Below are 21528 nucleotides of genomic sequence, written 5' to 3' on the forward strand. Positions count from 1 at the left end.
CGTATTCACTTGTCGGAGTAGGTATTCTTAGTTTCAGATTATTTTAACGTATCTTGGAGACCTTGGAGTTCATCTGATTTAGTGGTTATTACAAATCGATATTTCCAGCTGTCTTGATACAGGGAATGGTTTGATTTGGATAGATGAGTTACAACACACCTTCTACAAATATAATGCATAGATCAATGTTACATATTTTTGGGAAATCGATATTACCACCAGTTTTTGTGTGAAAGACTAGTCTGACTTTGACAGCTGATGAATAACAGGAATGTATATTATTTATAAATAACACTGATAGCTAGGTAATATATTTGATTTGAGAATTTATAATAATTCAATTTGAAACGAGAAAGGGCGAATCAATATGTCAAGCAATTTGGGATCTGATTTTGATAGCTGAAAAGTGGACCACTAGTTGCTTGTGCAAAAACTTATGCTCAGACTTTACTAATCTAAAGATGGCGCTGGGTAATCTCTTAGGTCATGGATAGGCTGAGATTCACGAAAACAAAATATAAAAGCTTGTAGGAAAGTAAAATATGAAGTATTTTAAATATCCAAATATATAATTATTCTTGAATAGTTTATACTTAAGCATAGACGCGTAGTTTATTTGTGTAGTCTCATTCTATCAAGTGAATTTCGACTCAATTAATATATAAAAAAATGAATTTACTTGTTTCCTTTCCTGTAAATGAATGACAAGTGCACAAGAAAGTGGCTATGAAATAATTTGAAGCCGGAATGAACCACTCGGTTTAATGTCAAGTAACTTGCTCTTAAATTTATCAACAACATCTAATGGGTTGACTGGGATGGGTAGTTTTTTAAGACTCTTAGTAAAGTAAATTTATTAACAGTTTATTTTTCATAACATAATTCTTGGACAGAATGCGTGCTTAGTTTTCATTTTAAATCTACCGTCTCTTTCTATATCTATGTATAATAAAATTTCTAAAGCTCACTTTCTTTATCGAAATGAGCCGTTTTATGTGTTTTCATGTAATCAGACTACATGAGTTGCCTAGAGTCGTAACTCACATATTGCGAAAACCGAATTTTGAGATAATCGCCAAAAACCACCAGAGCACTATTTTTGTCATTAAGTATCGAACTTCCTTGAATATTTATGAGTAAGTAAGTCATTTACATTATTATTTTGATATATATGTAATACTCCTAAAGCTGAAGATACACAGCGCACTATGAGAAATAGAGCTCCCTGATTAGTTAAAATGCCCTTGGTGACAGAACTCACTCTATTCATTGAAAAATTTGAATTACGACATCAAGATTCAATCTTTTCAATGATTTTCACATGGTTTAAAGTGATTTTTGGTAGCCAACTATTTTTCTCTGTATATATTAATGCCTTTAGAATCAAAATGACAAAATTGCAAAATGTGAGTTATGACTCTAGAGGCGACTCACATGCACAAAAGATTGCACGTTTAACATTTAAATTGTTTTTCCCGGCATTTTAGTTGATTTCTGTTTACAGGAGTTTCTCCATGATTAATTGCACTCTTCTCAGTTAAGCGGGTTTTCCTCAGTATGTGTCCTTTTGTGTAATTTCATGTTACCAGACTGAATGCATGAGTAGTCACAAGTATCACAATTAAATGACTTTTGACCAGTATGAGTCATTTTGTGTCTTTTCATGCTACCGAATTGTATACAAGTAAAACTACATTCATCACAATTAAACGGTTTTTCACCAGAATGAGTTATTTTATGTGATTTCATGCGACCAGGCTGTATACACGAGAAACTACATTCATCACATTTAAATGGCTTTTCACGAGAATGAGTCAGTTGATGTTTTTTTAAGCTGCCAGATGTATGACAAGAAAAATTACATAAATTGCATTTAAATGGTTTTTCACCAGAATGAATCCTTTTATGTGATATCATGTTACTAGATGTTATGCATGAAAAATCACATTCTGCACATATATATGGCTTGACACCAGAATGAGTCATTTTGTGTAATTTCATCTTACCAGACGTACTGCATGAGTAATTGCATGTATCACATTTATACGGCTTTTCACCTGAATGAATCATTGAATGTCTTTTCATGCTACAGGATGCTATACAAGTAAAACTACATTCAGCACATTTAAATGGTTTTTCACCAGAATGAGTCATCTTGTGGTATCTCAAGTTGGCAGATGAGATACATGAAAAACTGCATTCGTCACATTTAAAAGGCTTTTCACCAGTATGAAGCATTTTATGTTTTTTTAGCACATCGGATGCTTTACAGCTATAATTACACTCATCACATTTAAATGGCTTTTCACCAGAATGGGTTAATTTGTGTGTTTTCATATGACTTGATGTTTTACATGTATATTTGCATTCAGCACATTTGAATGGCGTTTCTCCAGAATGGGTCATTTTGTGTAGTTTCAAATTACTAGATGTTATACATGTGAAACTGCATTCATTACATTTGAAGCGACTTTCACCAGTATGAGTCATTTTGTGGGCTTTCATGGTACCAGACTGTGTGCACGAGTAACTGCATTTATTACATTCGTGTACATCACGTGGCTTTTCACCAGAATGAGTCATTTTATGTGTTTTCATGTTACCAGATGTACTGCATGAGTAATTGCATGTATCACATTTGAACGGCTTTTCACCTGAATGAATCATTGAATGTCTTTTCATGCTACCGGATGTTATACAAGTAAAACTACATTCAACACATTTAAATGGTTTTCAACCAGAATGAGTCATCTTGTGGTATCTCAAGTTGGCAGATAAGATACATGAAAAACTGCATTCGTCACATTTAAAAGGCTTTTCACCAGTATGAAGCATTTTATGTTTTTTTAGCGCATCGGATGCTTTACAGCTATAATTACACTCATCACATTTAAATGGCTTTTCACCAGAATGGGTCAATTTGTGTGTTTTCATATGACTTGATGTTTTACATGTAAATTTGCATTCAGCACAATTGAATGGCGTTTCTCCAGAATGAGTCATTTTATGTGTTTTCATAATACTATAATATAAGCATGAAAAATCGCATTGCACACATTTAAAGGGTTTTTCATTAGAATGGGTATTATTAGGTGAGTTCATTTTATTAGACTGTATGCACGAGAGATTTGTTTGATCATATTTAAATGATTTTTCATCGCTTAGTGAGCTATGCGACGCCTTATGAATGTTCATTAAGTCTGACGATGCAAAAATATTTAAACAAATGCAGCATACAAAATTTTCTTTATGAAATACACCTTTTTCTAACTTTATAACAGGAATTAATAACTCAGAATTTGTGACATTAGATTGGATTAGATTTTGGCTACTAGTATGACAGTTTGGGTATATTTTTTTTGACATTTCATTGTACTCTTCGGGTTTATTTTTAGTACTTTGTATGTCTATCTGTATATTATTTTCACATAAAGGTGCGTGTATTTTTGTCAGCTTCCATGACGATTCGAGGCTCGCGACGTTTACCGATTCAGCGTTTGCAGTAATAACCTAAAAAAAAAATAATACACACTAATAAAATTAGATTTTGGTACAATATGAATAAAGTATAGTAATTATGAAGGATGTTAGGAGCATTTTGTTGTACATATTATAGTATAAAAATGTAAAATATACTTAAAAATATTATATTAAACCTGTTGTATCATAAATAGCACCTGCAAGAAAAAAGACAATGAACACTAAAATAAATAATTAAAATAGTAATGCCATCTGTTTAAACCGTAATTCAAATTCAAGCAAGAAAATTGTAATTGTAAATATGAGAGTCGGACGCGGAAATACTATACCTACATAATATACAAAACTAAGCTCTATTGGTTAATAGAAAATCCTCAGGTCACGTGATAGAATGGTACTGGTGTGACATTATGTTTGTTTCAATATGTCTGTATGTGTTGTGTGCATGATATGTAACAAATTACTTTGATACGATCATAAGATTAATTATAAGAATGCACTGAGACGTTTGATTCGAGTGTACTATATTCAGTGAAGAACTCGTGACAATATCAGCACGTCTTTTGACGGACTCGATGGGTTGAGTGTAGATTCATAGATTGTTCTTTTTATTTATATTAATGCAGTTAATATCGGTAGTCATATGGCAGAAGGGACCACATGTCATTTTCGAAAATGTTCAGGAGAGCAAAAATATGATTTCAATTTACACAAGTAAGCAAAATAATTGAGTGATATACGTAAAATTTCAGTAAGTATTGTTTAACCTGTTGGGGAGTTATTTATTTAGTTTAAGGAAAAAATAATCATATTCGGTTTAACCGAGATATTTGACAATATAATGCAAATGGCCCCTTTTACCATGAAAATGTTATTGCAATTTTGCCAGATGTCTGATTTTGTCTTGTTCACATTGGTAATAAAAACATAAAATTTTTCCATTATTAAGAGATTGTGTATATCTTATACCATGTATCGTATACCGTATATCGATATATTTTAGGTTGTAGAATATATCTATACCAGTGGGTCTCATATGCGGCCACAGTAACTGCAGAAGTCCACCAGAGGACACGCCATTTTCAATTCCAAACTATACTAAATATTGTTCATAAGGTGCATTTTTATTTATTTTGATGGACCGCATGTCATGTATAACGTGGCATCTGTAAAAATCCTCAGTAGTTTCTATGGCAGAAGTGCCAACTGACATCTGATTAGTTATTTTTTTACATTTTCAGATGGATTTTTTGGCATTTTTAGTGTTTGTAGTGCACTTGCAGTTGTGTCCTTTTGCCACATTGAAGACTAATGCATTTCAAAGCTTTTATAAAGCATAACTTAAAAACAGAAAAATTTGCAGATGGCCATATGAAATATTACAACAGATATTGTCGCAAATTTTCAATCAAAATAAACACAGCTGGCCTAGTAATGATCGAGGAAACACTATGTGTCATTCATTTAATGCTGAGTGGTATGATTACTACAAAGTTATTATTTAAATACGTTAATAGGTAGTTTAAAATTATTTTCCTTTAAAATGTAGGCTTTAAATAATGGCATAGGTACCTACTATCGAATCTTCACCACTGGTATGTACAGATCAAAATATATCAATAATATGGCAGTACCTGATTTAGTGGCTTGTTTTCTGAATACGAGCACCCAGGTCGAGACTCATATTTGATAATATGGCCCTTTGCGTCCTCAACAAATTCATCCTTGATGTCGACACGTTGAAAATCAGTCTCACATTTTAAATTGACGAAATTCGATTCAGTGCTCTGAAAAAAAATATCAAAGTTAATGTGTACGATCATGGAAAGCTAGACGGTTTACCTGTGAATCTGCTAATATAATTTAAGCTTATGTCAATAATGTACTTATATGAGCTTATGTATTTTATTATATTTTGTTTATTTTTATTAAGGTAGGCTTCGCCTTCGGAACATTATAGGTATTTTATATCCGACCATGTCCGATCTTAATAAGATCATATGGACCTCCATAGAGTGGAGGTTTGTAATAACAGATTTTGTTTTTACGAGAAATGGATGTCAGCCAGTGGCGCACCCAGGATTTAATATTAGGGGGGGCCCAAGGAAGAGAATGTAAATTAGTCCTATAGGCTCTTTTTCTTCTTCACAGCCTAATGTCTCGTTTATCGGTATTTTGTCTATTGCACTCGGTGTACCTACACCATGGTCCCCACATCCTGAAGCGGGCCTTCAGGCTAGGATATTTGGGCCCCCCATACCTACCGCTAAGATTAAAGGCAGTGTGAAACACTACATTAACGTTTTTCAAATTGTGTTTTAGTTCAAATTAAGGGTACTTATACAGTGAATTATTGGCGATTTTTAATACATCTACTTTAATAATGGAGCTGTCGAGTATTGACACGTAATAATCAAAAAATATATTGCACAATTATATAAGTAATTGAAAATGTTCATGACGATGAAGTATAATAGCGCCGCAGGCGACTTTTTTACTATTAAAGTTAATTTATTATGTGTGTTTATCTCACTTATCTGCTCAACCCGACTCGCCGGGCCCCCAGACTAGAGCCCTGTCAGCCCTCCCCAGCCATGACCTACACCACTCCGGAATTCGGGTGGATACCGAGATTTTTTTGACAGTTCCATTAGGGATTGGGTTTCTAAAAAAACCTGACGTTAGTGTTTCGAAATTTTTGTGTTAGAAATTAAAATCTAAGAAATTTTTCTAAAAAGGGTGCTGGAGAATTATTACAAATGATTTTTTGCCGTGTCGTTATTTGTCTAAGCCCAAAAATATAGTTTATTGGCTTTCAATTTCAATGTTTAAAATCATTCTGATAATTTTCATTTTTGGGGGGTGCCAGGGCCCCTTGCCCCACCCCTGGGTGCGCCACTGATGTCAGCCACTTGCTCAAGTTATTAGTTTCATTCCCTGACTCATACAGATTTTGAAAAACAAAATGTGTACCTGTCAGACCCAGGATTTGAACCTGCGACCCACGAAGCTATAGGCCGATGCTTAAGCCATCGTGGATACTTCTATAATAACGGCGCCATCATTAGATTAGTCGGCAATGACAATAACCATCTAGATTGATAAATTATTTCGATCATAGATAATATTTCGATATTCACAAATATATTTTTTTTAATAATTCGCACTTATATTGTCTTTTATATTTAATATGTAAAACCAACTTTTCCCTACCCTATGTATGAGTCTGAAGCATTGAAACTGTTTGTTAGTACTACCTATCTATATAAAATGATATTTTTTGCGAGGTGTCAACGCTTTGACAAACATCAAAAACCTTATGTCACCCGACACATTTGCACACGTCTCTAAAAATGGCAGTGCTCGGTGTCAAATAAATTCACCCCAACAACGAAATCAGATTACATTGATGTATTTTAACTATTATTTTTATGATGTAATGTTAATATTTGCACAATACTAACAATACAATTTAAAATCTTTTGAAAAACTAACCTCAAATGTACGACTGCCATCGTCGACACTCTCTTGTTTTATATTAGTGAGGATATCCGGGCTCCTGAAATGGATAGTTGACACATCAGAACTGTCCTGCGCTTCTACACCAGATATGAATTCCTCATGCTCTCGTTTCACTTCCATTTTTTGTATTTATTATAAATACTTATATATTTCGACAAAATCGCAGTAGAGCACTGACGTTTCTTTTCGCCATAGACAAAATTATTGCCATTTAACATAATTTTACACATTTTGTAATTATTTTTTGTAGGTACATATTTTTATTATTAATATAATATTACATTGTCTATTATTTAATTATTTATATGTCAAATTTATTAATTACATTATGATGAAAGTCCTACTATATACTATAAAATATATATTTTTAAATGATCACACAGGAAAAACAGGATGCCAACTTTAAAACATTACAACAAAATGATATTGATTGAAGTTAGAGCGTCGAATCTTGGAACCGTCGTCTGTACCAACATATATTTTTAGGTACTTACCTATTTATTTATTATATAAACTAGAATAATAAAATTAAGTAGGTAGGTAACTGAATTATTCGTTGGCAATGTGCGTTTACCATTGTTGAGTGCATTGAATGAATACAAAAGTCTACCTATATAAATAGGTACTTATTTAAGTAAGTATTTATATATGTATTCACAAGCTATATTTTTTTGTTAAATAAATAAATCGATGTTTGCTGTCCTCTGAATGATCTGTAGTTGAAGCTATTTAACAAGTTTATTTGCTAATGCAATACAATCAGTGACGTCCCGTGGGGGTAGGCAGATTGAGCGTCGCTTGGGGGCGGCAGATACTCGAAGGGCGGCAAATCGAGGAGAATTATTTGGTATTATATAGAAATAGCTACCTATATTAGTTATATTATAACCAGAGCGTTGGAGATGTTTTTTTTATCCAGTACTACATATTTTAGTATGATGTCACCACGCTTCGCGAGGAATTTTTGATTTATTTTTGACTGCTCGGTTTCGTATACAAATGCCAATAAAAAATATTTTTACTACTCTTGGCACGTAGACACATTATGAATGATAAATGTAAAACACCAAAAACCCATAATAAATCAGTCATAATATAATAATATAATGTCATTTACTCAGATTAAAGAGTTACTTTCATAACAGTGATATTATGTAGGTATACGCGCAAAAGCCGTCGCGTCATAGGTGGCGCCGAACAAGCGACGTAGGTAGGTATTGAAACAAAATAATATTACCTATATAGATTTTAACGTTGGTGACGAAACAAGGAAAATTATGGTAGAGATTTATATGTAGGTACATACTTCCGTATTTTTTAATTTATCCAAATATTTTTGCCAGTCTCTCCCGAGATTTAAAAGTTGCCGGATGTACCTATTGCAAAATAGATATTCATAATGATTATTAATCCATTGAAATTTGTCATAAATGTCATAATCAATTAGTATTCGTGCATATAATAGTATTTACATTAAGTACCAGCTAATTGTAATAAAAATGTACACTAGTAGGCACCTACCTAGATTATATCGTATTTATCGTGCTGTGAATAACAATACCTTCTTTTAAGTCATTTTTTTGTAAACATATTTTGTGCTGATAATAGTGTGGATTTGGGTATTTTATTTCAATCATCAACGGTTCAGTGTCGAGACTATTAATTAATAGTGTATTTATGATTAAAAAATAGGTTTATATTAAATAAATATTGAGGAAAATTATGTATTGTGTTTACATATTGTAGGATACAATAATAGCATAGAAAAAAATGGTGTAAAAATATTACGTCTGCGTAGGTATTACTAAATTAATGTGTCAGACATATAAACCAAATGGCATCTCAGACTGTGGTGATTTGGGTAAGTGTTTAACTAATATTATATTTATTCGCTTATTTATTTATTAATATCTAAATTAATTTTTTTATGATTCAGCTTAGTGGTAGGTATATATTTTGTTGGTAATGTATCCATCCATACCATGCCCCCCACAAGGGGGGCTGACAGGGCTCTAGCCTGTGTCCCGGGCTCGATAAGTGAAATAAACACATATCACAAATTTGCTCTAATAGCAAAAAATTCACCTGCGGCGCTATTTTCTTCAATAATATTAATATTTAAAATTATGTGGTTGTACAATACAATTTATAATTGTGTAGCGATACTCAAAAACTCCATAATTCAAATGGGTGTATTAAAATATACAAAAAAAACACTAAATATACACATCAATTTTAACGCGTACACCATTTGGAAAACATTACTGTAGAGCGTCACACTGCCTTTATCCTTAGCGATAGGTAGGGGGGCTGCCAAAGATCCTAGCCTAGGGGCCGCTTCAGGATGCGGGGGCCATGCTTCATATAACACATTTCTTAGATATTGGAGTAATGAAAGGATGATAAAAAAATGGGGCGGCTTTTTGACGCTGCCACGTCACTGCTTGTATTATATTTTGGTCTTTCTGGGGACATGATGTGTTATACATTGTATTATTGTAGGGTGATATCAAAATACATAATATTATATTATATTATATTATGATGGATTAAAAAGCCTGTTTAATTGAGTATATTTATTTTATTTGATAAAAATATATTGTTTAAAGATATATAATTTTAATGTTATATTTATATAGCAGTAGCTATATTATCAAATTATAATAATTATTTTAACTCAAAGTTTGATTGTACAAGTGTTTCATTAACTTTTGAGGCGATGACATAATTGTGGGCACGTGCACAGCAGCCCTATGTGTAACTTGTGACATGAAGTCACCCGATGACATGACGTAATTGTGACGTATGCTCAATACACGCATCGAGGCGAGCCGCCCAATGCACACGGCTCACCATAGATATTATTATGCTGAAACACCTATTTGTGTATGGGGACAATGAATAACGCCAGTAATAGAGTAGCGTAATTTCTCGAATGATATTGATTCATTCCGGTAGTACGTCACAATAATGTCATATGACGTCATGTCACTGGGCGACTTCAACTCACAAGTTACAACATAAGGCCCCAGGTCTTGGGTGCAAGCTCCTACTGGACCTTTGGAGAGTTTGTCATGTTACATTTCATTGTAACATATTGTCTACGGTCATCTTCAACGCACTTTTTTACCAAATACCGTTGGTTAATTAACTAAAAATACCTAATAATTATTATTAGACACATCCTTGTTAATAATGAGTGTCAACCCTGCATAAAAATGCCCGTTATTAACCGATTAAGCGTCAAAGACAATGAGCTACTTTACGAGCTGCTGGTTGGCGAGTTTACAATCTGCCTGTAAAGTCGCCGAGTGTCATCATCGAACAAGCTAACAATCTACCGAAAAAAGTTGAAAGACGGTCAACTTTACAGGCCACACGCCGGCGTGTGGGCCTACTTCGTCTGCGCAGTAGAGCGTAGTAGCAACCTCTCGGTAAAAACGAACCACGTTCTGTCAAAATAGTCGCTAGCTTGTTGGCTTCTCAGCGAATGGAAATTTTTGTGTGTCATCATCACAATCACAGTAGCTGAATCGCCCGCTTTTAAATTAGCCAACAAACAGCTTGTAAAAAAGCTCAAATCTTCCCGCTCGTTGTGGATGATGCAATAAATCTGTAAGTGGAGGGGGTCATGGCCAACTACTACATCCGCCCACGAAATATGTCACTCCTTAATAAGTATTCAAACAGAACGGATGACACTCTGATAATTTTAAATAAAAGTACTACCATGATGCCATTACATTCCTTTTCGGACAAGGGACAGTTTTACCAAAATCAGAGTTTCCAGCCCAGCTGAGAGTTAAGCAGAATTCAACCGACATAAAAGTTAAGTAACCTTTAAACAATTTTAGACTAAGAGTGTAACATAGTGCCAACCAAACGTATTTCATCGCCTTATTATTTTTTCATTCCTTTACTACCAATTGTAAAATTTAAATATTGTAATCCCTTGTTATATTATTAAACAACCATTTATTATTATCAAAACTATGCCGTGTTTTCTTTAAATATTCATAATTCTTTGTAATAAAACACTTTTGAAGGCGCTCAAACATAATATCTTTATATAACACTCGAGGTTACCTACAATGGGCAATAATTATTTTTAATCAATCAAAAAATGAAGCATTCTTTGCGGAAAGGTAAATTTCATCGAAAGCCGAATTTACACGCTTTGAGATTAAAAAGTATTATTTCTTTCATGTTCTTTCGACAAACTAACAGGCATTTCTTTTTTAACTGTATTTCAAATTAACACTAACTAAACTATATTATTATTTGCAGGGGCGGCTCTACCTTAAGGCTTCGTAGGGACCATCCCCATATCATTATGTCAAAAACACAAGTTCGATATTTTTATCACTGTCACAATATACATACTTATTTACATGATTAAATTAACTATTTCATTTATTTTATCATACTGGGGAGCAAATCAAATGACCCCATGGTGAGTAAAAACGCTAGCTGTACGTCGTTGTTCAAAACTGATAATGGTAAATCTATAATAATCATTTATAGGCATTAATTAAGTTAATATTTTTAAGCATGCTTTTTAGATGTGATTAACACTTTGGACGCTGAAGACGCACATGCGCGTAATGACCAGGCGGCCGATCGAAGTAATTAACGTGCATTTTAAAGGTTCTTATTAAAAAAATCATTATATAGTCAGCAGCGAATGAGTTAAGTGACGACTCAGATAATCATAATATTTATTCTGAAAAATTACTGATTTCCTCATTAATAACATCATATTATTATAAGTATCATTTGTATAATATGAGAAAGTAGGTAGGGATGTATGTATATTTAATAATTAATGGCTAAACCCCACCACCTAGGAAGCCGTCAAGCCGCCACTGATTATTTGGCTAAATATAGCAAGTTGTACACTACAACTGTCACACGACGTCTGTATGCATGGAGTACTGCATTTGCAAGCTAAACTAGAGTCACAAGTTGGTGTATTTGTTCCTCATTGGGTTTGACACGCTGCAGCGATATTGAGTGGGCATGGTTAACCTGTAAAAAAATAATTAAATTACAAATGTGATTTATTGTCGCGGATACATAAGGGTTGACAAAACCCAACCATAAAGCGAGGTTTTTAAAAATACGATATATCTAATGATATTATTTTCTCTCTGCAAACAAAATAATATACAGTCATTATCTGTACAGTAGTTGGATATCGACAGCGTTTCGTAGTTCATATTCACTGCCCTGAGATGATGGAAGATATTCAGCACTATGATATTGTTATAGAATCACAAATATTACGAATTACGAAAAGGAAGGCCTAGGCCCATCAAAAATTCTGGCCTAGGGTCCCGCTTCAGGATGTGGAAGCAATGTACTCCTACTATTAGGTCCACACTCTGACCCAAACACAAATTGACAAACAATATGACGTGTATTTGCCATGGCTCTAGGATTCGAACATGGTACGACAACGTTATATTGTGACAACGTTTAAGCCGTTAAGACAATAATTATAAGAAATAGCTCTAATAAAAATAATAGTTACCTATGGGAGCAGAGACAGCCGGGGAGCCAAACCACCCATGGGACCCGCGGCACCCGTGGGACCCACGGCACCCGCGGGACCTGCGGCACCAACAGCACCCGCAGCACCCGTGTTACCCAAAGCACCCATAGCACCCGCGGGACCCACGGGATCCGCAACACCCGCAGTACCCATAGCACCCATAGCACCCGCGGGACCCGCATCACCGTCAGCTCCCTTGGGACCCACGGGACCCGCGGGACCCACAGCACCCGGGGGACCCAGCATACCCGGGGGACCGATTCCACCCGGAGTACCCGGGGAACCCAAAGTACCCGGGAGATCCGCGGGACCCGCAACACCGGCGTCACCCTTGGGACCAGCGGGACCCGCAGGACCCGCGGGACCCGGAGCACACGGGGGACCCGCGGTACCCGGAGCACACGGGGGACCCGCGGTACCCGGAGCACCCGGGGGACCCGCGGCACCCGGAGTACCCGGGGGACCCACGGTACCCGCTGCACCCGCTGCACCCGGGAGACCCGGAGCACCCGGAGGACACGTGCACGCGGAACTCCAGGGAGTATAGGGATCCGAGGATTTCGAAATCAGGCCATTCACGATTTTTACAGGCTCTTGAAGCAGCGGTTTCGCGATATTCTCGGTTGGGTTAGCAGAAGCAAAGCAAACTGCTACCATGAAGCCAAAGGTTACAATTATTACAAATTTCATTTTTATATTACCAATAAGTCGACTATTATTGAATTTAAGCAGAAAATTAGAGAATATGGAATTATTTTTCCAATGTTAAGATCTTTTATAGTCTAAAATCGCACACTGCTTCTCAATCCAGTAGTAACTATTTTAATTTCCAAATAGCGACTAAACGACTATGCATATTATTATGACCCCAAATTTATATTGGCAGTTACGACGTACGGAATTTGTTAAAACAAAAAATTATATGATACATTGCTGACGACACGGCTGCCGTGTCGGCATTAGTTGGGCATTATATATAATTAGCGTGTTATTTAAATGTGGTAAATAAATAACTGGTCCGCAGTGAATGAGATTTATTAAGCATGTTGGAATTTAAAAAAATACAATCTTTGCTCTTAAGCAAAGCATATAAACCCACTCTGTATCTATAGTCTATGAACCCACCCCTTCAGAGTGGTAATTATCTTAAAAGACCGTTTACAAGAAATATTTTGTCATTTTTTCAATCCATCTCGGTCTTTTTCCATTAAATAAAGAAAACGTATTATTTTCACTGAAATAACCTAAATATAACCTATAAGTAACTACCAAGTCAATGGGTTTCATGGTGATTAGACTTTTTATGATTTTATTAAAATCCTAGACTAATTTCTATTAGATTAGGACGCTAAGCGACCTGCTAAGTCTAGGAAGGCAGGTGGCTCTGCTAGTAAATAATAACTGACATATTTATATTTCTTACTACTTGCACGTATACCTAGAGATACTCTCGGAACCTTTCACGTGTTTGGAAAACCCCGAAGGTCCGAGCAATTTGAGAGATCTCGGCTATACTCCATAATTATATATTATTATAATAAACGATAATTAATATCAAAACATACATAATGTAAGTGATTACCTACCTAGTACCAATAGACTTATGTTTAGGTACATAAAAATATCACAGGATATTTTTAATATTCTTTATAAATAAAATTTTTAGCTAAAGAATGTGCCTATTCGTCAATAATTTTCATGTTTATTTAATTAATATTATGTAATAATAGATGAAACAATCTGTGATGTATGTTATGGAGTGATGATTGGCGTTTTAAAGTTTGACGTCTTCTATAAAATTAGACTTTGTGCACACCTGTTTGAATAAATTCAGGTTTTCTTAAAATATGTTTCATAATAAGTACCTGCATCATTACTTATAATTTATTACACCAGTATGTTAAATAGGTGAAAAACATAATCTAGGAACAATACATCCATAAACGGTTATTTATTAAGAAACGAGTATATGTACATAAATCAACATTTTTTATTTGATCATAATTCTATATTTGTGTCGCTGAGTTTCAAAATCCGCTATAACACTTTTTGAAATAATTAAGATATATATATCGATAGATTCGATATTAAAATCTCTACATGAAACTTTTATTGCCTCTTTCATAATCGCTACATTATTGAAACAAAATCAATGCGTCTATCAATAACCGCCATTATAACACTACTGAAACATTCAAAAACATTTTTAGTTCAAAAAGTTTTTATTGATTTTCTCAACATAATGAAAAAGTGTTATAGCGGGGTTTGAAGCTCAGCGACACATTTAGAGTCCATGTTTCATAATAATATATAAATTTCGTAAATAATTAATTATTATATTAAAACCTTTTATTGAACATACAGCAATTTACCTACTAATGGTTCAACGATCGAACCGAAAGAAATCGTTTTAAAGAACATAGCATAGCAACAATCGGTAAGAATAGTAATGATCGGTAAGGTAAATTTCTTTAGAATAAGTACATTTTTTTTTAATTTTACATGTATTTACATAATATCATCTTGTTTCATTCTTTCCTCTACTATTTTGTATGTTTCTAGCATTTATAATATTATCTAGAGGTAGGTACGTCGAAGCTACATCAACGGTAGGTGTTATGTCGGAAAGCAATGTCACCCATGTATAATCACAATCCCTTGATGTTATGTTTTATTGTTAATCATTATTCACTGTCTCATTGACTTGTTATAAAAGTAATCAGCTGTGGTATGACTGGTATGAATGATTTATAGTAATACTATTAATAACTTGTAGGTATTTACCCTGTTCGTTTAGCTTTAATGTGTGATTTTTATGAGGATTTAGGTACCTATTTTGAGATTGTACGTATGGCATTTTGATTCTTGAATGGTTTGGCATGTCGCGTGACAGTGGCGCTCCCAGGGTTGGCAAGGGGCTTTGCCCCCCCCCCAAAAACATTGAAATTGAAAGCCAATAGATTAGACAAATAAAAACACGGCAAAAAAATGATTTGAAATCCTCCAACACCCTCTAGAAAAATTTATTAGATTTTAATTTCTAACACAAAAATTTCGAAACATTAATGTCGGGTTTTTTTAGAAACTCAATCTCTAATGGAAATGTCAAAAAATTCTCGGTGTCCACCCGAATTCCGGAGTGGTGTACACTGAGTGTAATAGACAAAAGTCCGATAAACGAGAAATTAGGCTATGTTCTGTTGGGTAGGTTTGTGTACCTATAAGTTAAATGCAATAATACTTTTTTTTCAATTTTAAATTAATATTTTGGAACTTCACTATTAAAAAACCCAAAATCGACGATAAAAATTCGGCGAAAAGTACGACTACACCCACCACCATGGGCTGACAGGGCTACAGCCTGGGGGCTCGGGCTTAAGGGGGCCCGGCGTGGCGGCTCGTCTAATTGTGAGATAAACACAAACCAGAAATTTGTTATATTATAAAAAAAAATCGCATGTGGCGCTATACTACTTCATCAAAATTATCATAAAAAATATGAAGTATGATGAAAATATGATATAGGTACGTAACTACATGATAATAATTCACGTGTATCATTTTATATTACAATTATTTTTAGTGTTTCTAGAAAAATAAAAATGGTTATTTATCCAATACCGAAGGGTCGAATGCTACTTGGCTACCACAAGAGGGGGGTCGCGACCAGTGGTTCTTAATATGATAACGATCGATAATATGATATGAGGTCCGACAAATCAAGAATTCAAGGGAATTATTTAACAATATAGATAAATCCACGGAATACCATTTGCGAACACTACTGTAGAACATCACATTACCCTTAACCCTGGTGATACGTAAGGGGGCCCGCCAAACATTCATAATGTGGGGGGCATGCCCACCACAGTCGGTGGTGGTGTAAATTAAAAAAAACCCTGACATCCCCCAAACATGAAAATTATCAGAATGATTTTAACCATTGAAATTGAAAGCCAATAAACCTTTGGCCTTAGACAAATAAAAACACTGACAAAAAAATGATTTGTAATTCTCCAACACCCTTTTTAGAACAATTTCTTAGATTTAAATTTCTTACACAAAAATTTCGAAACACTAATGTCAGGTTTTTTTAGAAACCCAATCCCTAATGGAACTGTCAAAAAATTCTCGGTGTCCACCCGAATTCCGGAGTGGTGTAGGTCATGGCTGGGGAGGGCTGACAGGGCTCTAGCCTGGGGGCCCGGGCTGTGGGGGGCCCGGCGTGTCAGGTTGACCAGATAAGTGAGATAAACACACATCAAAAATTAGCTTTAATAGTAAAAAAAGTCGAATGTGGCGCTATTATACTTCATCGCCATGAACATTTTCAATTACTTATATAATTGTGCAATATATTTCTTGATTATTATGTGTCGATTATTGATGTGGATGTATTGAAAATCGCCAATAATTCACTGTACCCTTACCCTAGTACCCTTCATTTGAACTATAACACAATTTGAAAAACGTTAATGTAGTGTTTCACACTGCCTTTAATCTTAGTGGTAGGTAGGGGGCCCGCTAAATATCCTAGCCTGAGGGCCCGTTTCAGGATGTGGGGACCATGGTGTATGTACACCGAGTGCAATAGACAACGAGAAATTAGGCTGTGAAGAAGAAAAAGAGCCCATGGGACTAATTTACATTCTCTTCCTTGCCCCCTCCCAATATTAAATCCTGGTTGCGCCACTGTCGCATGATGAATCCTAGAAGCTAACGAATTCATTGTAAATTGCTGCCGAGACAAATTTAATGCAAAGACAAAAACTAATATCATTTTGTTTCAGTCAAAAAAATAATTATTTACGCCAACTTATCAGGAGAAAATAAAAAATATTTCAACGCATCAACCTTAATAATTTTAGCTTGAAAGCTACCTATCACTGTTTTTCAATCTGAGAGGATATTTATTTTTGATGACATATAAGTCTGTAGTAAGATGGCAATCCCCAATATGTCCCTTGTTCTAAATTGTTCAGGAGAGCAATATTTTAAACTATGACAGGCTCGGAAAAATCAGAGTTTTAATTTTGAAAGCCTTACTTTATTGTTAAATGTGTATAAATAGGTTGTTTACAGAGGGATATTTTTTAAATTAAGGTATCTATAGAAAAAATGCTGAATTTTTTTTTAAATATTTCCAGGCTTTCATGACATATCATGTTTTACCATATAATGCAGGTGGCAAAACATGATTTGACATGGCAATTGATCAAATTACACTAAATCTTCTAACTCGTCAAACTCTGGAGCCTCTTCCGTTGAGGGTAGCTTTACAGGGTAGTGAGTACAGCCTTAGAGACATATCGTATTCTGTCAAATTGAGAAGTACAAAAATGTTGACCATACATGTCATAAATTGCCTTTTCATCTGGGATACAAGTGTAAAAATGTAGGTAGTCAAAATAAGTCACGTCATCACATATCATAGTTTTCAATCTTAAGAAATTCAAATAATGGACAAATCACATATTGACACAGCTTATTTATCCGAACATATTATACGACCTAGACATAGTCCTAAGGTGTCATTAGCTGAGGATACTATGGCAGTCTTGCATTCTTTCTAGTGTTGATTCACCTCTTCATGGTCTCCAACCTCAACATTGTCGCTTAGGTGAGTGTTCAAGCTCTCCTGGTACCGAGCCAGTTTCTGCGGAATCTTCAGTATCTCTGTGTCAAAGGGTTTTGCTCTTGCTCCCATTTCCTTTTTAAGATCTGTGCTCTAACTTTTCCACATACTAGGAAATGGTCTGAGTTATTGGGAAGGTATTATTGGACGGATAATTATTTATGTACCTATTGTTATATTATTTCTATCGCTTTGGAATTTGTTTGATAAATATTGTTTTAAAAAAATGTATTCAGTTAAGACGAAACCGGTCCTTATATATTGATTAAAAATGGAATAAGTACTACAAAAAAAATGCATTTTATTAAATAAAAACAACAATACCATGCAGTTCCACCATGAATTGACAGTTAACAAAATAAAAGCAATATACATACATTTTAGGAAATGTGTATATATTATTATATCATTATGGTCTGTACCTATACATATTATATACTATATACATACAATATAAATTATTATCGTAGAAGATGTCGTTTTAAATCTAAAAACTGGGAAAAAGATTTTCAAAGCAGACGTCGTCGTTATACCTAGGTCTTTTTCAAATTATTATTTTATCAAAACATGTATATTATCTTTAATGTAATTATAAATATTAAAATATTTTCAGTAGGCATTCAATTGAAGTTTGAAATTGATGTGTAATACCATGGCCCCCACAAAGGGGGGGGGCTGACAGGGCTAGAGCCTGGGGGCTCAGCGTGGCGGGTCGATCACTTAAGCGAGATAAACACACACTACAAATTCGCGCTAATAGTAAAAAAGTCGCCTGCGGTACTATTTCACGAATGGATTTTATTTTATAATTATTTTTAGTGTGCTTCCTGGCTAATAAAATGACTATTTATCCAATAGGGCGAAAGACAACATGTTACTTGGCTATCATAAAGGGGGGTCGCGATCATTGCTTCATAATATAATACCGTGCAGACAATTCAAGTTGATTTATTTAAAAATGCCAGAAGCTTGCATTTCCGCAGAATACCATATGGGGATCACCATTGTAGCACATTACACGGTCCTTAACCTTAGAGATAGGTAGGGGCCCCGCCAAACATCTTGGCCTGGGGGCCTGCTTCAGGATATGGGGGCCATGGGTAATACATAAGTACATCTGAAAAACTGTAAAGATAATGTCAATATATTTGATAAAAGTGGAATCTATTAATTATTAGCGTATGGGAGATGTACATGTTAATACATAGAACTGATCGAGCACCCCATGAAGAATTATACTGATATCTTAAAAGTGGAAAAAACCAGCGCCATCGGCTTTGAAAAAACTGATTCTGCCAAGAATTTGATTGAAAATTCACACAATAATATATGTCGCTTAGCCCATCACCGAAGTGAAATATTAATTTTTGTAATAAGGTCTAAGTTGAATTAACTAGAATAGTTTACAAATAATAAATTATCCAAAAGTAATAAATTTAAATCTCTTATACCACTCTTTGCTATTATTAAATTTAGAATGAAATTGAAATAACAATTATTATCAAGTAGGTCCTATCGAGTGCTGCCAAAAGTTGCCAAGTCGATAACTTAGGTATTTAGAGTTGTAGTGGCCGAATAATAACTATCAAATCCATCTATTGTTCATAAAAATATCAAGTTACTTTGCAGCGATACATTCCCACTGAATTTATTTTCTAGTAAACAACTGAGCAAATCATCAGCGAAATCAGAGACGGTGTAGTATAACATATAACAATACTTTATTAGTATTACGGGTATGAGCTGATTAATCACTTCTCACGTATTGTATTTTTGTAAGACTATAATAATAAATAATATTTCATTTCACTATTCGATGTAAAACGCTGATGCCTATAATTAATCTAATGTAAATGTGTACCTATCATATTGTGTATTGTGTAACTTTGTGTTGACGTGTTACTTTTGTAGTGTATAAATAACGAAGAGAATTTACCTAAATGGCACTCAAATCAAGTAGCTCGTAACTATCATTGTATAATACGCTGCTAAATAAATCTCACCCTACGACATCGAAGACTTCGTCATTATCATTATTCTCTACCTACGCATCGAACACCACACACGAGTGACCTCAACAGTGGCGACAAAGAGCCAACAGAGTTAAGGACGGATATTAATATGTATATACCAAAGAGATTGAAAGACTCCAAGGGAGGAGTCCAATCTCTTTGGTATATACACATAAAGGCTCTATGTTACGACGCTACTCCCTGGGTAAACGTCAGATTTTTTTATCTACACTTGAAAGTATCTAAATGCGATTTTTTGAGCATAGACAACCATGGCTATCCAGCTATTATAATCGTAGACAATAAAAATAACCGCTATTATAAGCGAAGACAATAATTACGGTCACAGAGAACAGTGAAATATTAATTAACTTAATACCTAATTAACAATACAATTATTATTACGTTGGCTACAATACTTGTCGTTTACATTTTTCTATATCGGATATATTATGTTCTTCATTCATTCTCTTGGCTCATCTCGACCGATACACCACGTGCTAGCTGAGCTGATCATCGGAATTATTCACCATTCATTCTTCGAGCACGAGTAAGTTTCGCTGCATTGCTGAGCTTCCACACACGTACGTACTAGTGAAGTATTTTGAAGTACTTTGAAGTATTTTCTTATAACGTTTATAGGTTATATAAGTAGGTACTTAATACGCATTTATCACGTGTTTCTCATAACGTTTATGGTTAGATAAGTAGGTACTTAATACGCATCCATCATGTCACGGTTTGTACTGACAATTGAAAAAAATTACCTTCTTAGCAGTACCGAAGAGGCCGCACTTAGTTTTTTACAGGAGAGAAAGTGTGCGAGGCTGCAAGCACCTCTCTGCGGTACTTGCAACAGAATCACGACGTGGGTGCGACATGGGCCTGGACACATGTGGCGATGCCCAACGCACAAGAGTTTTTCTAAGTCCCCAAAATCCGGTACCTTATGGGAGCAATCTAAATTATCGTTTGGTACCATCATCAAACTCCTCGCCTGTTGGTCATACCAATTCTCTGGCGTGACCACTTCGGAGATAGCGTCGGTTTCCCCCAAGACTATTGCGGTATGGAACCAATATTTCAGGGATGTCTGCTCAAATTATTTTGAAAAGAATCCATACAAAATCGGTGGTGACGGGGAAGTGGTAGAGATTGATGAATCGGTATTCGCTAGGCGCAAAAACCACCGTGGACGGTACCGAAAGGAGAAATGGGTTTTCGGTGGTGTTTCTAGATCTAACAAACAGGTATTTTTAACTGCGGTACCTGACCGTAAGGCTGCGACTCTTCTGCCACTCATTGCAGGCAATATTGCTCCCGGG

General features: G+C 34.9%; 1 protein-coding gene across 2 annotated transcripts; it reads right to left on the reverse strand.

Moving 5' to 3' along the window:
• Positions 1–610: 610 nt before the first annotated feature.
• On the reverse strand, positions 611–7195 carry LOC147076601 (uncharacterized). Of its 2 annotated transcripts, none has more exons than XR_015069326.1 (3): positions 6976–7195; positions 5115–5267; positions 611–3510 (listed from the first exon to the last, which is right to left on the reverse strand). XR_015069326.1 is itself a non-coding variant. In XM_085940352.1 (3 exons), exons 1-3 carry the CDS (start codon positions 7120–7122, stop codon positions 2474–2476), a joined length of 357 nt encoding a protein of 118 aa, XP_085796478.1. In that variant the 5' UTR covers positions 7123–7172; the 3' UTR covers positions 611–2473. The 2 variants fall into 2 exon arrangements, 1 of the variants encoding a protein (XP_085796478.1); XM_085940352.1 differs by having other exon boundaries at positions 611–2530; positions 6976–7172.
• Positions 7196–21528: the final 14333 nt, after the last annotated feature.

Source organism: Rhyacophila brunnea, unplaced genomic scaffold, assembly GCF_057557595.1.
Source record: "Rhyacophila brunnea isolate RB1 unplaced genomic scaffold, BYU_Rbru_1.0 scaffold_13, whole genome shotgun sequence".
Lineage (NCBI taxonomy): Eukaryota > Metazoa > Arthropoda > Insecta > Trichoptera > Rhyacophilidae > Rhyacophila > Rhyacophila brunnea.

Excerpts from the sequence above, each read along its gene's own strand:
- LOC147076601 (XM_085940352.1), bottom strand. The coding sequence starts at position 7,122 with ATGGAAGTGAAACGAGAGCATGAGGAATTCATATCTGGTGTAGAAGCG. Across the intron at positions 5,268-6,975 it reads ATGGCAGTCGTACATTTGAG|AGCACTGAATCGAATTTCGT; the intron begins GTTAGTTTTTCA and ends ATTTTTTTTCAG. Across the intron at positions 2,531-5,114 it reads AAAACAAGCCACTAAATCAG|TTACTCGTGCACACAGTCTG; the intron begins GTACTGCCATAT and ends TAATAAATGCAG.